This window comes from Lissotriton helveticus, chromosome 10, assembly GCF_964261635.1.
Source record: "Lissotriton helveticus chromosome 10, aLisHel1.1, whole genome shotgun sequence".
NCBI classification, from domain to species: domain Eukaryota; kingdom Metazoa; phylum Chordata; class Amphibia; order Caudata; family Salamandridae; genus Lissotriton; species Lissotriton helveticus.
In genome coordinates, this window is record NC_136071.1 from 291,729,681 (window position 1) to 291,751,105 (window position 21,425).

Below are 21,425 nucleotides of genomic sequence, written 5' to 3' on the forward strand. Positions count from 1 at the left end.
ATGGCCTTTGTTCCATTCCCTGAAGCCTCTAATCAGCCTTCTTGTAAATAGGTTACTTATCATTGGCCCGCTTCAAAGGAAGTTTGCTTGACTTTGGAAAATGCACCGTGCATCTTTTTACACTTGAGGATAAAAAACAAGTGTGGTGCTTGATCATGTCGTTTTTCTGGGGGACGGGGAAGGTGACGGCGGCATTCCTGATTATCGGTCATAAAATCCTAGAACAGTTTGGTGGTCTTTTCTATAGGCATTTTTTAATTTAACCACTTGGCTGCTAGGGGGTTGTACCCCTTAAGACACTTTTTGACCTATAGAACAGGTCACAGTTAAGTCTACACAATGTTTGTTCTACATATCGGAGATTGTAATGATATAATTTTGTGAATTACTCTGCAGTGGTCTGATAAAACTGCTATAATACAGAGAAAAGATATGTAGGTGAATACAAATGGGATGAAGTGTGTACAAAATGTGTTATCTGCTCTTAAAATGGAGTAAACAAAAGGGGTGTGCTGAAATAGACTTCAGCTTTCGGAAAGAATTTGAGAGGAAAAACTTTTTTTCCCCCCACACTTATTCTTTTTGAAGGGGGTGGCCAATATTGTCCATGTATGCTGTTTGTACATTTTTTCCAATTTAAAGGCAATATGCAAAAGGTATACATTTCCAGACACTAGACACATTTAGGGTTAATTGTATAGATTGGTGAAGGTTTCCAGAACATCTACAGACTCAAAAGGACACATGATACAATAGTTTACATGACCGGGTAAGACTTGCCTATAAAAGTGACACGTTACTGTTCCAGGACATTATTTGAAAAATGTTAATAAAGATGTTTTAATAAAAAGGTTGCCCAAAAAAAAATTCCCATTGAATTGGTGACAAGGTTTGCATCTGTACATTTTCTAACTGTTGGGCAATATACAAATCTAACATACAGCTACGTTCTACTCACCCTTGCAGAGATCTATAATTTGCATAGTTTTTCCAAAAATACAATACCCAAAACCAACAGCTGAATAGCGGGTTTCAATAATGTTTCATTTTGTATCAAGCATGCACAACTTGACCATGAAAAATAAAATGAATAAAAATGATACCTCAAGGAAATCCTCTTTTTTTTAATTGTACCAAAAATTTGGAATCCAATGAAAGGTGTAATTTGTACCTCAGTAAATTCTGGAATATTCATAACGTTCTACAAGTGCAGTGTTAAAAAAAATGCCTCAGCCGCTTACCTTATCAACCTAATTGCCCTATGACAAATGACTTTCAGTCAGTTCTAAGCAGTGCAGTTGCCTGCCTGTCTGCTCAGACTGCACTGCTTGTCAAGTTCCATGAGGTTGCATCGTTTGGCAGTGACATAATCCTCCCTCTTTGCAAAATTAGCTGGCTTACACTTTTCCACCCATAGATATAGATTGTCAGTCAGCTTACACTCTGGATGAAGTATAAGCCTGGCAGTTCCGCATAGGTCTGGCTTTTCTTCTGGACACCCCTGCCGCAAATCTGCATAGAAATATGTCTCAAGGTCCTTGCACATAGTGGCCCCATCTGCCTATCAGTCTTTAACTTGTTGCTGTGCGCTTTTGTCCAGTAGGTCATACGTTAGTTGTGTGCAGACAATAAAGTTTGCTTCCATGATTTTTATTTTCGCCGTTCCCCAGCAAATTTTCAAGATCCACTTATTGTTCTATTTTCTGTTTTCATCAAATTTGTTCACTGTTTGGGGTGAATATATGTGTGCCCTCTACTTTTTTGGGACCCAGCAAATATTAAATACATCCTAGTTCCGCTGGTAACCCGTAACACCAACTTTATGCAAGTGGCTAATCGAGATATTTAGGAGTCATTGAGGCAGTATGCAGCGGTAAATGTAGCCCCCCTCCGACACAAATGGGAACATGACTTGGGCCGATAACTCCCAGATAAAGACTGGGAGCAAGCACAGGCTAGCCCGGTACAGATCCCCAGACACGCTAGATTTTGACAAATTCAATTCTACATCGTGCAGAGAGCGTACCTCACACCAGCCAACATCAATAAATATTTTCACTGCACCGACTCAGCTGTCCCAGGTGTGCCACTGTAGATACGGACTTGGTGCACATGCTTTGGGGCTGCACCAGACTGGCTGCTTACTGGGAGGGAGTGGCGAGCATACTCCGTGCCTGTACTGAAAGAGAAATACCTTTCGACTTGCCCACGTATTTGCTCCACATGTTCCGTAGGAGGTGCAATACCAAAGTCACCTCCAGATTCCTGGACCTAGGCATGGTAGCAGTGAAAAGATTAATCGCTAAAAGGTGGAAAGCACCTGACCCCCCACACGTACAGGCATGAAGGCATTCCACTCTGGATTGGGCTAGGGCAGAGGGTATAGCGAGCCGGCGTGAGGAAATTATGGGCCTCAGGAAAATACCCATATCCACTAATTGGGAGGCAATCCTGACGTCACTGCAACAAGATGTGGATCTGCCTGACTAGACCACACATATCCCTGCCCCGATTGAGTGACTCCGCACACACGACACACACCTTCCCGGTCCCTTACAGGCACTAGACTTGTTGTATCCCAGCAGCGAATTGACACTCTGGGGTGACCATGTTTCGGTCACCAACCACCACCGCAACATATAAGGGCACAAGAAACAACATGCATACGTGCAGCAACTAACAGCTGCGGGACGCTACACCAGCTCTACTCCAAGTTTTGCAACCCGTCTCCCCTATGTATTGTTCTCCCCCCCCCTCCTTTATTGAATGCACAATATGCCAGCTATACCTACCTTGAGCAGGAAATGGCGTAGTACTTACTATGTAGCACATATTCGTAGCAAAATCTGTAATGTGATGTCTGCGATGTAGCCAGACAATTGTAACCTATACAAGCCGACGCATTATCCTAGTTACTGCAAAATCTTTTGTTTACGAAGCATCAAGTATGTAAGAAACAACGAAAAGAGATGTGATCTGTTGCTACGTGTTGTAGCAGTATGTTTTACTCACTGAAGGCCCAATTGTAAAACCTGCAAAATCAAATAAAGATATATATATAAAAAAAATTGAGATATTTCGAAGAGTGTTTTTAATTATGATCAACAAATTATTTATTTTAACTATGTCCACAATACTGTTCTAGCCATTTGCAGGTTCAGCTTTTAGACTCACTGTTGTTCCTTTGTATCATTTGTTCGTGCCTTTATCAGTCTTATTCACTCAGTACTGCGCCTTTCTCACCTCAGAGTACAACACATATTGAATTATTGCTCCCTTGTAATACATTGATTCCCTCATGTTTCCTAGCTTTGTTGTTTGCTTTTCCAATTGTAAGCGTTTGTTAAATGATTGTTCACCTACAACGCAGAATAACCACTGAAAAGGATATTTAAAAAGTACAAAGTCAAATTCTGAATTATAAATATATGTAATTAGCTGCTATATTCTGTTTTTTTTTTTTATTTCAGATGCCTGTAGATATCACCACTCTTTCGGAAGCAGAGCGAAAGGCAAGATTCCGTAAACGTGATCCAAAACGATTTCAACCAAAAGAAGAAAAAGACGAATTTGTGGATGAATTTAATGCAGATGAATACAAAAAATTTTGGAAGAAAAAATAACCTATTTTTTCTTTCTTCTCCAGACTCTGAGAAAATATTAAATCCTGTTATTGGCAGCGCATATAAATAAATGTTTTACTATTTATAATATAGTATTGTTTTATTTTTGCCCTATTGTTAGAGATGGACAAGAGTACATTCGAAAAAATGCTAAATCTATTCCAGTAGGTTACAGCATAGTTTGGTACTAATTTAAAGAGGTCCTGTTTCTGTGTGCTTTTTAAGTACACCTCAAGTTAATAATCAAGTGTTGCTTTAGATGCGTTGCACGGATTTGATTACGTAGGCATGATTTGGTGAATACATGCACGCAGAAAGGGAGATATATTGTCACTGCTAGAAAAATGTCCAGGCCGTTCTCTGCTAGAGACTGCATATCGAGGTACATGATCTATTTGCACTGTTAAAAGGAACAAATAATTATTCCAGCCCTGTGGCACAAAGTGTGACGACCAACTTGACTGTTGTTGTGGTGAATGGCCTTCTGAATGCCAGAAGGCTCTTAAGAACTTAACGTGGCAGCTCGCAGGAAGAAAGGTCTATCCGCTCAAATTGCAAGCAGGCTAGGTGAGAGGCTTGCGGTTCACGTGGAACAACTATACCCTCATTCTGCAACAAATTATCCATTAATAGGAGTAGCACAAAGGGGCACAGCCCCGTTGAAACAAGGGGGTCACATGCCATTTGGCAGTCGAGATCACATGGTCCCTGTAAGAGGTAATTTTCTGCATCACCTTCCGGTAAAGAGGTAGTGGAGAAAAAGCATAATGCAGAGTTAATGTCCGCTACAGTGAAGTGAGATCTTCCAGACTATCCGTCAGAGGGTTTTCCTTCAAAAAAGACGATTCATCTTCACTCTTCACAATACAAAGATGAAGTCTGTCGAGCCCCAGATCTGGAAAACAGAGGACAGTTTGCTGCGGAAGTCCTCTCTCGTTTTCTCCTTCCCTGATAGATGAGCAGCCAAAAGATCCATTTCTTTGACCATGGCAAACCCCAAAGCTCTATTGTTTTTTTACATAGTGGCGTTCCTTTTCTCCATGTTGTCGATGCTGGGTGGGTTTGTGGAGGGGGACGTTTTCTGAATGGGGGATTGTAATCTGATCTGAGAAACCGAATTAGATAGTTCCCATGCACACAGATCTCTTGCGGGCTCATTCTCCAAAGCTTTAAGATAGAGTTCACCGCCATGGGCCTTAAAGATGCTTGGCGAGCTCTCCACCCTACATAGCATGATTACACTTATTTTTCGCACTCACACCGATCATATTCCAGATTTGACTATATATTTCTTAATTAGGCCCTTTCCCCTGCCTTGCAAACAGTCCCATTCCACCCAATTATCCGACCCAAGCGCCAGTGTCCTTGACTCTACAATGGGAGGCAGGCCTCCGAAATACCGCCACTGGTTCTTCCCAAGCTGCCTTACTCGCGACAGATTACTGTGAAATGAACTTAGAAAGGCCATTAGGGAATATTTTGTGCTGAATAACCCACAAGATACTAACCATGCTAATAACTGGGACTCCTTCAAGGCTGTCCTGAGGGACAAATGTATTGAGTTATTATCAACGCTGAATAAGTAGAGGTCCCAGGATAGGATGGCCTTGGAGGCTGAACTCAGACACGCAGAGCTGGCTCACAAGAACCACCTGACCCTTGCCCTACAACGGAAGGTCACAGCCCTCAAGGGCAAACTTAATGCCATGTACACCAACAGGGCCAAGCTCACACTTCTGAATCTTAAAACGCACAACTTATGAACATGGGAATAAGGCGGGGACTCAACCAGCTTGTCAACTGCACCTAGCATGGGAAAAAGACTACATTGGGAACATCAAACTAGACTCTGGGGCAGTAGTCACTAAAGATACAGAGAAGGCCCAGGTATTTGGGGATGTTTAACACAACCCAATACACTGCAGAGCCCCATAATGAAACGAACCACATGAGTTGCCTGGAGGGAGTAATTCTCCTGAGAGTGACAGCAGCACAAAACAAGCTGTGCAAAGGCCGATAGAGGAGGAGGAGGTCCGTAATGCTATTAAAGAACTTAAACCCCACAATTCCCTAGGCACAGATGGCCTGATGACACACTTCTCTAAGTCTTTTCGTTCCGAGCACATACCACACCTAGTGACACTTTTCAACCCGATGGTGTCTTCTGGGTCAGTATCCCTATCAATGAGTGAAGCACTTATCTCCGTGATAAGCAAACCGGGAAAGGACCCACAACAATGTGGATCATATCATCTGATAGCATTACTCAATCTGGATGCTAAGCTATACTCTAAAATCTTAGCCACTCAGCTGGAAAACCTTATGTCTGAACTTTATAAGTAGAAGGCAAACACATGTCAATCTTCGGAGGGTATTCCACCTGGTCGAAAAGGCAGTTTAAAAATTGGTTCCATTAGTCCTGCTTGCGCTGGACGCAGAGAAAGCGTTCGACCGGGTCGACTGGAACTTCTATTTCACACTCTACAACACTTTGGGTTTTGCACTCAATTCATAGCTATGATTAAAGCCAACTACGCACAGCATCTGAAAGAAACAGGTTAGTATTAGATTCCTTACCTTAGAATATCCCCAGGCGTCAGACTGGATCTGGAAAATTTTGCGTAGCAGTACCCCTGCGCGTCGGTAGGCGTCGTCTGCGGCTCCACGTCTGTCGTTGGCGCCGGGATGACGTAGTCTGAGTACTTAGACAACGCCCTCGCGCGCTGACGTCAGTAGTTCTTTTTTCCGCTCCAGCAAGCGCAGGTCCGGAGAAAGTGGTACCCTTTAGTCACTTTTTGACTAAGCTTTTTTCGATCCTTTTTGGATCCGTTTCGAGTCTAACGACTCCATCTGTGCCGGTAGGGATGCCGGGTTCAAGCCCTGTGCAGACTGTAACCGACTGATGTCGGTTATTGACCCCCATCGCCGGTGTCTACATTGCCTGGGGCCCGACCACGATGACAAGTGGGGCCTTGACGTCGAAGGGTAGGCAGGAGCGGTCCCGCAAGCGCCTCAAGCTTTGGCAGTCGGCCCCGCGCCGCTCAAGGTCCCGGTCCGGAAGGAGGTCTAGGGATCGGTCGCTGGGCCGGAGTCATCACAGCTCGGCGAGTCGCCACCACTCGTCGGGCTTCAAGTCCTCAGGTAAGAGGCACAAGAAGTCGAAGAGACGACATCGCTCTTCTGACTCCCCTCGAAGCTTGCGCGACGCGGCTGGGGTTTCGGGTGATACCACCCACGCGGCTCCGCTGCAGGCGCCGCGGCCTGCTTCATACCCGCCGGTCCCTGGGCAGAACGCGACACCGGAGGAGATCGAAGCCTTTCTCATGGCCATGAGGTCGCTCTCTCCTCCGTCAGGCTCCGCGGCGCCTTCGGGCCCAGCGGACTAGACTGGGAGTCCAAGCGGGCCGGGTGCTTCGGCGCCGTCGAGTGCTTCGGCCCCGGCGTCGTCGGCGACTTCTGTCCCGATGCCGCAGGGCCCCTCCAGTTCCGGATCCGGGTCGCCTCTGGTCGACCTTACGACCCCGCCGGCGTCGACCCCTAGGGTGTCACCCCGATGCCGTCCTCGGACAACGCCGTCCCTGGCCCTCGATCCGGATCCGTGGTCGGAGAGGCGTTGCTTGACGCCGCATTCGGCGCCGACCGAAGAGCAAATCTTCGAGGATCTGGGTCCATCCTATATCCCTGAGTTTCAGGACATGGACGACGAGGGTGACGCGGGGGGGGGGGGGGTCTGAAGACCCCTGGCACGTGAGTGCCAGTCATATGAGGACTGGACACAGGAACTAGGGGAAGCCAGTGGCCTGGATACCTCCCCAGACACTGGTTTTGTCTCCCCTCCTACCGTGGCTACGGAGGAAGGAGCAGCCTATAGTGTGGGACTGACTAGGGCAGCCAAGGCTTGAACTCCCCGTCGCAACAGTGAGGTCCAACATCCTCACAGAGGTCCTTAAACCGCAGGTAAGCTCCCCAGAGCCTCTACTGCCGTTTAATGAGGCTCTCACAGATGTCCTGTTGGGCACTTGGTCCAGGCCCGCTACAGGTCCGCCTGTAGATAGGAACGTCGCTAGGCGCCACGGCCCAGCCCCGGGCGACCCTAGTTTCTTGTCCACCCACCCTACCCCCGAGAACCTGGTTATCCAGGCCTCTACCTCCCAATCCGCATTCCCGACGGCACCACCTGATCGGGAATCCAAGAGGTATGAACAATTCGGAAAGATGTTCTCCTCCCTCAGTTTGGGGTTGCAGTCAGTCAACACCGTGTGCCTCTTAGGCCGTTACACCCACTCTCTGTGGGATACGGTTGTGGTAGTGCTGCCTGAGCGCCCGGAGGGAGCCCGGGCGAAGCTCGCCCAAGCCCTTGCAGAGGGAAGGGACGCAGCACGGTATTCTAGCAGATGTGGGCTGGATACCACGGACTCACTAGGAAGAGAGATTTCAACGTCTGTGGTGGTTCGCCGCCACGCCTGGCTGAGGGCCGCCAACTTTTCGGCCGATGTCCAAAACGCCCTTACTGACATGCTGTTCGATGGCAGTCACCTCTTCGGTGGCAAGGCAGATCATGCGCTGGAAAGCTTTAAGGACTCCAGGGCTACGGCCAAGTCCTTGGGCCTGTCGGCCCCGCACCAGCAATCTTCTGCCCAGCGCTCCTTTCGTGGCCACGGAAGGGGTGCTCCCACAAGTCCTGCCAGCCACGGGCCACAGACTAACATTCAGCGCGGTGGCGGACGTGGTTACCGTTGCAGCAGTAACAGAGGACAACGGCGCGGCCAGTCCACATCCACCCCTGGAGCATTCGCCTCAAAGCCTTCCTAGTCCGAGTTTTCAGGCCCATTTGACGCCAGTGGGGGGCAGGTTTCTCCATCACCTCCTCCACTAGCGCTCCATCACATCGGACAGGTGGGTGCTGCAAATCGTCCAAAGGGGCTACTCCCTCCCCTTCGAGGTGACCCCTCCAGCCATGCCACCGCAGTACCACCGCGTGTCGGGGATCACTTGCAACTTCTGCAAGAGGAAATTATGGCCCTCTTGGCCAAGGGGGCCATCGAGCTCGTTCCTGGGCCAGAGGTAGGGTGTGGTTGTTACTCCCACTACTTTCTGGTTCCCAAGAAGGGCAAACGGGACCTACGCCTTATCTTGGACCTCCGGACCGTCAACGGCTTCCTCCGGAAGGAGAAGTTCAAGATGCTGACTTTGGGTCAGGTCTTACCTGCCCTAGACCCAGGAGACTGGATGGTAGCGTTGAACTTGCAGGATGCCTATTTCCACATCCCCGTCCTGCCGGCCCACCGGCGTTCCCTGCGGTTCACGGTAGGCCAGGAGCACTTTTAGTTTACCGTGCTCCCCTTCAGCCTTACCAGCGCCCCACAGGTGTTCACGAAAGTGATGGCAGTGGTCCCAGCTCATCTGCGCAGGTTAGGGGTTTCAGTCTTCCCCCTACCTCGACGACTGGTTGTTGAAGGCGGGCTCGCCCCAGACAGTCGTCAGCCACCTCCAGACTACGGCCGACCTCCTGCACCTGCTGGGGTTCTCCATCAACGTGCCGAAGTCGCACCTGTGCCCCTCTCAGAAGCTCCTCGTCATCGAAGCGGTTCTAGACTCTACGCAATTTCGGGTTTATCCTCTCGAACAGCGGGTTCGGGATATTCAGGCTCTGATTCGATCTTTCAGCCGATATCCTGAGTCTCGGTCAGGGTGATGCTGGGGCTGATGGCCTCCTGCATCCTTCTGGTGCATCACGCCAGGTGGCGGATGCGGGCTCTGCAGTGGGACCTGAAGTTTCAGAGGGCCCAGCATCAGGGCAACTTGTCCGACCATGTCTTGATCTCGGAGGGCACTGCAAGACAGTTGCAGTGGTGGCTCACGGACCTGCAATTGGGTCAGCGTCCGATCCCTCTCCCTACCCCAACCGGAGCACGTAGTTGTGACGGTCGCGTCCCTCCAGGGCTGGGGGGGCCACATGGGAGAGGCAGAGATCAGAGGTTTCTGGTCTCCGGTGGAGTCCCGGCTCCACATCAACCTTCTGGAGCTGCGGGCGATCCGGCTTGCACTGAAGGCATTCCTCCCCTCTGTCTGGGGGAGTGTAGTGCAGGTGTTCACGGACAACACCACCGCCATGTGGTACTGCAACAAACAGGGTGGGGTGGGATCGTGGACCCTTTGCCAGGAGGCTCTGCGCCTCTGGCAGTGGCTGGAACATCAGGGCGTGACCCTGGTGGTTCAACACCTGGCAGGTTCCCTGAACGCCAGGGCGGACGAACTCAGCAGTCGGTGCATGGACGTAGCGCAAGGTCTCTTTCAGCAGTGGGGAGAGCCTTGGTTAGATCTATTCGCCACAGAAGAGAACGCGCAATGTCATCAGTTCTGCACATTGGAATTTCCAAGGCGGCACTCACTCGGAGACGCTTTTCGTCGCGAGTGGAGTTGCGGTCTGTTGTACGCCTTTCCGCCTATACCACTTCTGCCCAGAGTGCTGAAGAAGAACAGGCGCGACCGGGCCCAAGTCATCCTTGTGGCTCCGGACTGGGCTCGAAGATACTGGTATCCCGAGCTACTCAGCATGTCAGTCGATCCCCTGATTCGTCTGCCTCTTCAGGAGGACCTTCTATCGCAGCAGCAGGGGACAGTCCTCCACCCGAACCTGGCCAGTCTCCACTTACATGCGTGGAGATTGAGCGGCGGCTGTTGAGGCCATTTGACTTGCCTCCTGAAGTCTGTAATGTGATTCTGGCAGCCAGGCGTCCCTCCACAAAATCGGTATACACCTGCAGGTGGAACAAATTTGTGGCATGGTGCACAGCAAAAGCTGTGGATCCCCTTTCTGCCCCTCTTTCAGAGGTTCTCCTCTTTCTTCTTTCTCTTGCCCAGCAGGGCTCTGCTCTGGGCACTCTAAAGGGCTACCTCTCTGCCATTTCCGCCTTCTTAAGGCTCCCTGATCAGCCCTCTTTGTTCAAGTCCCCGGTTATAAATAGGTTTTTGAAGGGCATCACTCATGTTTCCTCCTGTTCCTTTCGTGATGCCTCAGTGGGACTTGAACCTTGTTCTGACTTATCTGATTTGCGCTCCCTTCAAGCCACTTCATAACTGTCCTCTTAGTCTCCTTACTCTTAAGACTGCATTCCTGGTTGCCATCACCTCTGCCAGGAGAGTGAGTGAGCTCCAGGCTCTTTCTTCTCAACCTCCCTTCCTTTCTGTCCATCATCCGGACAAACTTGTGTTGTGGACGCGACCCTCTTTCATGCCCAAGGTAGTCACAGCCTTCCACATCGGGCAGTCCATCACCTTGCCCACCTTCTTTCTGCCTCTGCATCCCTCGAAAGAGGAAGAGAGGCTCCACCGCCTGGACCCAAAACGTGCGCGCTCATATTATCTGGATCACACACGCCAGTTCCGGGTGGATGTCCAACTCTTTGTTGGTTACGTGGGCGCTAAGAAGGGACGGGCGGTGCACAAACCGACCATTTCTCGATGGGTCGTCTTGTGCATCAAGGCTTGTTATTCACTGGCTAAAAAGGAGCCTCCTGTGGGGCTACGTGCCCATTCCACTCAGGCCACGGTGGCTACTACTGCCCTGGGTCGGGGAGTCCCCTTGCAGGACATTTGTCAGGCAGCTATGTGGGCCTCGCTGCACACGTTCGCAAGACATTACTGCCTGTACAGCCAAGTCCGGAGAGATGGCTTTTTCGGCCGTTCCGTTCTCCAGGACTTTCTGGTGTGATCATTGGTTCGCAGACCCACCACCGGGGTTGGTATTGCTGGGGTATCTATTCTAATGTAAGGAATCTAATACAAACCTGTTTCTTTCAGATGCACAAGTTACTTACTTTCGGTAACGATATATCTGTAAGAAACAGTAGTTAGTATTATATTCCTTACTGCCCCACCCATTCTCCCCGTTCTGCGAACCGATATCTAGGGTTAAGGTCATCCCCTTTCAGGGCCCTAGTTTTTATGGCACCAGTGTTGGTTTTTATCATGGCTCTGCGTTTCTGGCGCGGAAAAGCTGTGTATAAGAACTGACATCAGCGCGCGAGGGCGGCGTCTAAGTACTCCGACGTCATCCCGACGACGGACGCGGAGCCGCAGACGACGCCTACCGACGCGCAGGGGTACTGCTACGCAAAAATTTCCAGATCCAGTCGGACGCCTGGGGATATTCTAAGGTAAGGAATCTAATACTAACTACTGTTTCTTACAGATATATCGTTACCGAAGGTAACTAACTTGTGCCTCTGTCTCATGTCTTGGTGAATGGAGTGTACTCAGAACCCATCCACCTGGGAAGGGGCACGAGACATGGCTGCCCTCTCTCGCCTATACTATTTGTCCTTCATATTGAACCCTTTTCAGCAAGGGTGCGCGCGCCCAAGTCGATTTAGGGCATTATCTTTGGCACGGACGAACATAAGATCTCCCTGTTTGTGGGTGATGTGCTAATGATGTAACCTACCCTACCTCTTACCTGGTTGCGGTTCAGGAGGAGCTCCGGACCTTCGAAGAGGTATTGGGCTTCCGAGGTAATCTATCCAAATCCTACCTCCTTAATCTCACTCTGTGGAGCGGGGCGATGGACGCCCTGGTTTCGTCGGCACCTTTCTGCAGAGCCAAGAAGGAAATATCCTATCTTGGTGTTAAGATTTCTTTCAGCTTTTTATTTTTTTAAACTTTATTTAGCATTTTCATACGAACATCAGTGTTGCAGTAAGTATGTGTGGTAGACAGTACAAGTATTCAGGTGTATCAGATCCTTTGCATTATACAGTGTTCAAACAGGCACATCTAGGAGATTTACAATATAAACATTTCTTATCCGCCTTCATCAAGCGTCTGCCCATGTCTCCCATCCCCAACCCTGGTTTATCTTCTACCCTCTCTCAAACCATGCCAATAGTCATTATCTAGATGCAAACCGTCATATAATGTGAGTGTATTTTGGGAGAAACCTTGTTCTGCACACTATCCTACACCCGTGGGTACTAAGCCCTGCTCCTGCTGGGTGGGAGGGTCTTGCTGCTGCGCCGTCAGGTAGGCCCGGAAGGGGCCCCATATATCTTTGGGTCTGGATGGTGAGGGGATTGTGCTGGCAAAAAGTTCACTTTTCATGGAGCAGGAAGCTAAGCTTTGGATCCAGTTTTGTTCTGTGGGCGCCAGTCTACTGCCCCAGCGAATAGCTACTTCTCTTTTAGCCAAAAGAAAACAGATAGTGATGAATCTGCGAATTTTCTGAGGAAACTGCACCACATAGCCCAGTAAGGCAATCTCCGGCAGTGGTTCCACTTGTATCCCCACCATCCCACTAAGTGTACTGTGTACACCAGTCCAGAAATTATGAATATTGGGGCAGACCAGGCGAGATGTGAAAAATCTGCATACGGGGAGTTGCATCTCTGGCAAGAATGCGACCTGGAAGAATCTATTCTATGCATTTTGGCCGGGGTAATGTACATTCTGCGTAAAAATTTATAATGGATCAGTTTGTGTCGACTGTTACGGGAGACAGATTTGGTAACTGCACAACAGGCTGCCCATTGCTCATCAGATAACAGGTTTCCTAGATCTACTTCCCATGCGTTTCGTATCTGGTCATCTGTAACTGGTAGGATGTCAACGCATGCTCTGTAAAGCTGCGACATAAGATGGACTCCCCTGCTGCTGTCAATCACAACAGTGAGCAGGGGGAAGGAAGCAGGCTCTAACGGATACTCCGTGAACCTGGCCCTCAAGGCGGAATGCAGTCTCATTAGAATAAATGTGTCCATAAATGTGATGTCCGGGAACCGGGCCTCATCGTCTGGGTCGAAAATATGGCCACCAGGGTAAAGGTCCCCCATCTTAAGAATGTTAAATTTAGTGCAGGTTTTTTTAACAAGCTTCTAGCCTGTAATAGGTAACCACCTGGAATTGAGGAGTGGTAAGGCAGAGAAATACAGTGATGAAACTTTCAGCATGCGACTTAGTTTTATCCAGGCACAGCTAGTCGTGGAGACCGGCTGAATATCGGTGGTGTCTCTGGGAATACCCAAGGGCAGAACCGAAGCCAGGGTGCCCGGTAGAACAAAGTCTGATTCGGGACGCAGGAAAGGTATCCTAGCGTCTGGATGATACCAAGCCTGTGCAAAACTGCATGGTGCCGTCAGGTAGTATATTTGCAGGTCAGGAACCCCAAACCCTCCTCTATTATAGGGGAGTGTCACAATTTGCCAGCGTACTCTAGGCTTTCAGTTGCCCCATACCAATTTAATTAAATGTGAACGGAGCGTGTTAAAGAATCTATTTGTAAGCGGAATCGGTACATTTTGAAAGAGGTATAAGAATTTCAGAAGCACATTCGTTTTTATATGTGCAACCCGTCCGGCCATGGAAAGCAGGAGCTTCAGCCATGTGTCTATTTGTGTTTCCAATTTAGAGATCGCTACCCCGTAGTTACGGCGGACGATCTGGTCCGTCTTAAGATGGATGTGCACGCCCAGGTATCGTACCGAATCGGATCCCCACTCCAATGGAAATTCAGAATCCCATTTTGAGGTGCTGGCCGCGAGTGGGAAGATCACCGACTTATGCCAATTAATGCCCAGCCCAGAAAAGGTGCCGAATCGGAGTATCTTTCATATAAGGGGGTTCCAATTTAGTTGGGGTTCTCGGACATATAGTATTGTGTCGTCTGCATCAAGAGAAACAAATAGTTGGCCAGTGGAAAATTGTAGTCCACGGTGTAGATGCTTCTCTTGAAAATGGCTGACCAAGGGGTCCATCGCCAATATAAAAAGCAAGGGGGATAAGGGACAGCCCTGCCTTGTGATAAAGAGAAAGGAGCCGATAGAGTGCCATTTAGCCGGAGCCAGTGGGTCTGCTGTATAGAAGGGCCGTTGTTGCAATGAAACCGGCAGGCATCCCCATATGTTGCATAATGGACAGGAAAAAAGGCCCCTTCACCGAGTCAAATGTCTTATCAGTGTCGAGCAATATCGCTGCGGCGGGGGTTCCTGAGTCTATTCTATCTAGGGTGTTAATCAACGTGCGAAGATTGAGGGCAGTGGAGCGGTGTAGCGCAAAACCGGTCTGAGCAGGGGAGATTATAGATTCCATCAACAAGGAGAGACGACAGGATAGAGTCTTAGCAAGTATCTTGTAGTCTAGATTTAAAAGGGACAAAGGTCTGTAGGAGCAGCACAGTCGGGGGTCCTTTCCCGGCTTGGGTAGTAGTATAATAACCGCCTCACGGAGAGTGGGGGGGTAACTCCTGCTTCTCCAATGCTTCGGCATACACCCCCAATAACCGGGGGATCAGTAGAGCTTTGTAGGCCTTGTCAAGTTCGTCTGTGAACCCGTCTAGGCCAGGGGCAGTAGAGGAATTGAGAGCAGTGATGGCTTCATCTATACTATCCTTAGTGACCGGGATCGGCAGGAAGTCCTGCATAAAGCGCTCAAGATACACAAGCGCAATTTCCGATAAGTATGACTCCTGGGCTGTCCGGTCCCGCCCCAATCTCGTGGAGTATAAAGTTTTGAAATAGGACAGGAATTCACCCTGAATGTCAAGTGGGTCAGTGAGTTGCTGCCCTGTCGCCATGTGGTGCTCTGTAATGTATGTTTTTGTGTATGGGGGCCTGATCATCTGGACCAGTATCCTCCCGGGGCGATCTCCCTCCCCATAAGCCTTTGCGTTGTGATATTTCCCAATATAAAGAATTTCCCTCTCGGCGGTGTCTCTGTTCTCTAAGAGGAGAGCCGCTCGTTTATTTACAGCATCCGGGTCAAATAATTGTGCTTGACGGGCATCCAGAGCGCCAAGTTCTGCCTCTATGCGAGCAAGGGAACCCCGCAAATCCTGCAGTACTCCCGCACTCTTTGAGATGCACACCCCTCGCATGTAAGCCTTAAAACCCTCCCAAAGCACAGCCTCAGTGTCGACAGACCCTGTGTTTAGGAGGAAATATTCCTCAATTGCCTCCTATATATCATGCCTAAACAGTTCATCCTCCAATGCGCGATTTGGGAAATCGCCATTGTCTCTCGAAGCCCTCGGGACGGGGGACTCTCAAGTATAGCGAAACCGGGGAGTGATCAGAATAGGTCCTAGGGAGAGTCTTAATGCCTTGGAACCAGTGGGAGACCTCGGGGGTCGCTAGCCAGTAATCGATCCATGTCCAGGTGTTCCTTGGGCTGGTGTAATGTGTGTGGGTGGTGTTATCAGGGTCTTGTGTGCGGCCCAGATCTAACCATGAAAACTGGTCACACAGGAACTCCAGGGCTCTACGTGCTCGGGGCTTTCGGTCCGGGGCTATGTTAAAATCATCCCCGAACACCAATGGCATGGGGCCCAAGTGCAATAGTTTAGAGAGTAATAAAAGTCAGGAGAGTCTGTGTTTGGGCCACAAGTACATACCAGTGCTGCCCGTTCTTCTCGGGGGCATCCCGTAGCTGCCCCGCGGGAGACCAAACGGACCGCCCGCAACAAAGGGGGCACTTCAAACTGGTGCAGGGTACCGTAGCCGGCAAGGGTGGGCGCGACTTCCCGCACCGCCATGACCTCCGTCTGCACCTCCCGCCGCCATCTTGCGCTGTAGGCCTCCCGAGGTTACGGCCGCTTATTCCGCCTGTTACATCGCTCAGCAGGGTATCAAACTGCCCCAAATGCATACCAGGAAATTCCGCCTTTGAAATCCCACCATAGCATGGATATCAGGCCGCTGAATACTGTAGGGAAATGCAGCTTGGTCACTTCAGCCGGGAGAGCACGAACGCCGAGCGGCCATTCCGGTCTCCGGTGAAGCCACGCCCCCCGATTTCTTTCAGCTTTTAGGTCACTGATTATACGGAAGAGAACTTGTCTCCCTTATAGACAACTCCGGCTCCCGAGGAGCATTAGAGGGCTGTCCCCCTTGGACCTGGAGCTCTACTATAAAGCGGCCCAGTTACAGGTAACTACAAAATGGTTGGCCCTGGAGTCTGACAAACACTGGTTCCATATGGATAGGGCGGTATCCAGCACGTACATCTGGGATCTTATGTGGAAAGACAAGGTTGACCAGCCGCCCAATGCGTATCTTAGTACTCCCACCAGGACGGGGATACTGATACTAGAAGGATGGAGTGGACAGCCTTTCCTTCACCGTTTACGCTGATTCATTTTAACCCAGCATTCCCCCTGTCATTACACTTGGGCCCATTCTCTGCATGTATGGAGGTCTAATACCTTTTCCATAATTGGGACATCTTAACATTCGAGAATTGCCAGACAGATATCCACCTATCGATGTTGGAACACTTCCACTACATGCAGCTGAGACAGTGGGTGCTCCAACCAGAGATGCGGAGGCCGCTACCAGAGATTTACAATCCATTGAATGCTTCGTCAGAAATGGGACAGGCTCAAAAAGATGTGTTTCTTACCTCTATATCCTACTACTAACAATACCCGAACCACAACCACGACATATGGCTTTCTGGGAAGATGCATTGGGCACCCACCTTTCTGAGACACAATGGAGCAAGCTTTAGAGGGATATTCCAAGGTTTAACCATTCCATGGGGATCCAGGAAGCTCAATACAAGGTTGTATACAATTGATATCTCTATCCCACGAAACTGTGAAAAATATTTCCCACTACTTCATATCTCTGGTGGCAGGGGTGCTGGCTGCTGGAGGATCATATATGGTGGGGACTGCTGTACGATCCGCCCGTTTTGGGTGGAAATAATAGCCCAGATTAAGGATATTCTGGGATATCCCATACCAGACACTACTGGATTTGTGCTCCTGGGCCTTCGAGATGACTCCTTCAAATATCAAACTTATGGGGACCGCTCCATACTCTGGCTATGTTTGGGTGCTGCCAAGATGGTGATAGCATACGCATGAAAGGAGAAGCCCTTTCCCTAACGCAATGGCATGCTAGGTTATGGCAGGCTTTCGCAATGGGGCGCATGGCAGATATTGTTAGTGACCACCTTAATTTTTTTTTATATATTTGGGGCCCGTTGGTAACGTACTTCTTCAGGGAGCTCCAGCTACAAGCTTGCCCAACACGTATGCAAGTGCTCCACCTCTTTCAGTTTTAAGGGGTCTTATGAACTGGGGGGCAGAGATGACATTCCCTGTGTATCCCCATGGCCCCTCATTGTTAATTCGTTGTGCATCATCTGATACAATTTTTTCGCATACACTAGATGTGATACCCATGAACCACCTGTTTGTGGGAGGGGGGTGGGGGAAGGTGTATATTGGGGGTATAGTTCTGTTTAGGCTACCCATATATATATATATATATCTATAGGGGATGAGGCACATGCTTAAGAAGTACGAAGTGAGAGTTCTGAGGGAAGTAGCAACTGAAACCGTTAATAGAGGCGATGTATTGTGAAACAGGAACTGTATATGGATGTGGTGTAATGATATACCTTTGAAAAAACCAATAAAAAAAAGTTTTGACAAAATTAGTTAAGAAAAACCATTGAGGATATTTGGTTATCATTATAGTCGATTTAACAAATTTAATCTCAAGGGGCTCCGAGAGCAATGATAGCTATGTCCTTGAGCTGAAATTGATGGTTATGGCCTCAAAATATCTTGCCAATAAGATGAAAGACCCATGCAAGAGTTGCTAAGATTAGCACCTGGCTGTTGCTCTACGCTGCTCGAAGTTCTGAGGGAGGAATATGACAACACTGGAAAATCAAGCAGTCTATATCCAGGCACTGTGACAAAGAACCATTCCAGAGCTCATAGACAGCGTGACTGCATCAAGAGTATCAAAGGCCATTTTCTTGCCCATTTTCAGACGTCTGTCATATTAACCCCTCCCATGCTCATGACGAGCTCAGCTCGTTATGGCCCGTGGAACGCTCAGGTGCGGGGAGAATTCCCCTCCTGTGCTGAACGTTCCACGGGAGCCAATGCACCTGTGACAAGCTCAGCTCGTCATGAGCACAGGAGCGCCGTGCCTCATGACGAGCCCAGCTCGTCATGAGCATGCGAGCGCTGTGCCCGCCCCCCTCCCCCCAGCACACCAGGTGAATAATCCCCGCAGCGAAGGGTTAAAGGGGCATCATCACGGAGATCAACTAACACAAGGCATGGCACTACCTTGCAACAAGGCATGTTACGTTGGAAGCCTGAAATGCCAAACACCCTGAAAATAAAACGTTTTTTTTTTGCTTTTTATCAAAAGCATGAAGACGTTTGGCCTCCCTAATCTGGTGAGCCGAAGATATTTTGTTTTTCCTCAACTTGTTCAAAGAGGATTACACCACACTGCTCTAGAAGGTTGGGTGTGCTAACAAGTAAGTTGTTACACTGAAGTAAACAAACAAGTGGAATGCTTAAATTAATACCAACCATTGGTAATTACTCCAGGCTGCATCCCAGTCAATCATTTGTTGTGCCACCATACTACCTCGGATTAGACTCAGCCCTGTGCAAATCAGACCTTGTACTGCTATAGTAAGAACAGTTGAATCCTAAACCACAACACAAGCAACAAAAGACTAGTTTCGCCCTATTTTCAGCTCTTCAGTTGGGTGCAACCTGGTTCCGGTTGGGCAGTGAACCTGGGAGCTGCTTTTGTGCACAACCAACGCATTTATGGAGTCACACTTAAGAAAACCGAGAGTGATGGATGGAATACTTGTTTTAGTTTCAGCCACTGGTAGTTACTCAAGCCCCATCACAGGCCAGTAGGGTGGGTCATATAGAGTAGACTTAAATCTTGAGAGGCAGAACAAGACATTCCTTGTGCAGTCTTCAACTACATCAGTGCCTTTCACACTTGCTCAGTTTAGTAATATATTGAAAGGGGTGCATCGCATAAATATTGGTTTCCTGCCAAAATCCCCTCCTACAGAGGCCCTAGCTGCTTGAATGGCGTAGAATAGCCGATGTCTATGCAAACGTCCTCATGACCTTTGCATGGTGTAACTGCTCAACAGCAGCTAGGTTCTCACTTGGGACTCCATTGCAGGATAACTGTTCAGTCTAGTGGTATTCTGCTTGTCAGCTGGAAGAAGTGTATTGGGCTATACCCAATAGCAGTGTCTTTTATGCATCACTGTCATGATTACACGGCAACCTAATGTGTCTGATTTGTACTCAAAAATTACATTACCTACAAATAGCCCTCCACTTTCAGTTTAGTACATTTTAAGACCCCTTCAGTGATTGCTGCTTTCTATAAGGACAAATACTGTGCCTGTAATGGCAGCAACTTTGGGTCTCTGTGGGCTGCTAAAGTACATCCTCTAGGGGTTTCTTTAAAGATTTGGGAAGGTTTGATATAGAAGAATGGGAGCCAGAGCCAAAGTCGCTGCCACTAAAGTGGTATAGGGTACAACCCAAATGGTCAGAGGAATCGTGACAGTTTAAGAGTGTGCGCCACCGAGCTGGGAATCAAAAAATTCTAACATGGCTTTTTAGAAGGCCTCGGTATGGCCAAATGAGGCACCAGGAGAGAGAAAGTTCACCTGAATCATTCAGTGCTCAGATATGAGGAGGAAGGAGAGCTTTCTTAGATCTCTACCAATTGTTTTCCATGCTTCTCGTTCACCTTTTTAGGAAGCTGCTGTGACAGCAAGCCCAGAAGCGGGATCCGAATTTTTATGATGGTCTCCATTTCTCTATCAAAAGAAAATGAAACAGCTCTGCCTTCTTCTTCGTGGATGACCTTTGGGTGCATCCATGCACAGTGTTTGCAAAGTGAGATGTGGAGGATTTTGGCTAGAAACCTGAGGCAATCAATCAGCCGATCTGTAGAGCATTTAATGTCACCCATGAGGTTATTGAGGAACTGGCAGGGTCCGGTTGATTTGATGCAGGAGATATGGGTTAGAGAAAGGGAAGCGGAGCAGAGGTGTCTGGTGGGCTGATGGATGTTCAGGTGGTGGGTCAAGTAGACTGTTCCGCAGTTGGTAGGGCCATGTATGTGTGGGTCAGAAGCTTGAACTGACATCTTTTCTTTACAGGGAGCCAGTGGAGTCTCTGAGGTAGGGGGTGATTTGAGGTCATTTAGGGAGATCCAGGGCGAGTCTGGCTGTGGCGTTCTGTATGGCCTGTAGTTGTCCGAGGAGGTGAGCTGCAGTTTCTGAGTAGAGAGTGTTGCAGTAGTCCAGTCAGCTGGAGAAGAGGGCCTGGGCAATGCTGCGTCTTTAGCTTTGGGGCAGCCATTTGAATATCTTACAAAGCATGATGAGGGTGAAGAAACTGGAGGAGGAGACTGAGTTTACCGGAGTCATTCTGGTTTGCTTGTTTTCCGGAATGAATCTAGGTTCCTAGTGTGGTTAATGGGGATAGTAAGAGGTCCGAGTTCTGAGGGCCACCAGGATGCATCCCATGGGGAGCTCTTGTTTCTGAAGATCGGTACCTCTATCTTGCCCATGTTGAGCTTCAGGCAGATGCCCTTCATCCAGTTGGCGACGTCTATCATGCAGTTGTGGAACTGCTGTTGATGGTGGTGTCTTCAAAGACGGTGAGGATGAGTTCTGTGTCGTCTGAGTAGGATATGATGTTGAGTCTGTGGGTTTTGACAATATGGCCAGAGGTGTCATATAAGTGTAGAAGAGGGTGGGTCTGAGCAAGAATCATTTGGGTACTCCAAGGATGATTTTCTTGGGTTCGGAGGTGAAAGGGGAAGGCAGACGTTTTGCTTTCTCCCGGAGAGGAAACAGGCGATACACCTGACAGTGGCACCTTGGATGCTGTTGTAAGTGTAATGGTCTGAGGACAAGGCTATATGCTTTCACAGGTGTCGTATATTAATACTAGTACAGGTATCTCTGAGTTTGACAAATCGAAAAGGACAGTCTAATTCAGTG

The 21,425-nt window shown here is 48.8% G+C and overlaps 1 protein-coding gene across 4 annotated transcripts in view; it reads left to right on the forward strand.

Annotated features, from left to right (window-relative positions):
* MRPL55 (mitochondrial ribosomal protein L55) overlaps window positions 1-3,711 on the forward strand; it is a 106,810-nt gene extending 103,099 nt beyond the window's left edge. For all 4 annotated transcript variants that reach the window (XM_078665329.1, XM_078665328.1, XM_078665326.1 and 1 more), the window contains one exon: window positions 3,471-3,711. In XM_078665329.1, the coding sequence (XP_078521455.1) occupies window positions 3,471-3,623 (153 nt within the window). In that variant the 3' untranslated portion in view covers window positions 3,624-3,711. The remainder of the gene's footprint in view (window positions 1-3,470) is intronic.
* Window positions 3,712-21,425: the final 17,714 nt, after the last annotated feature.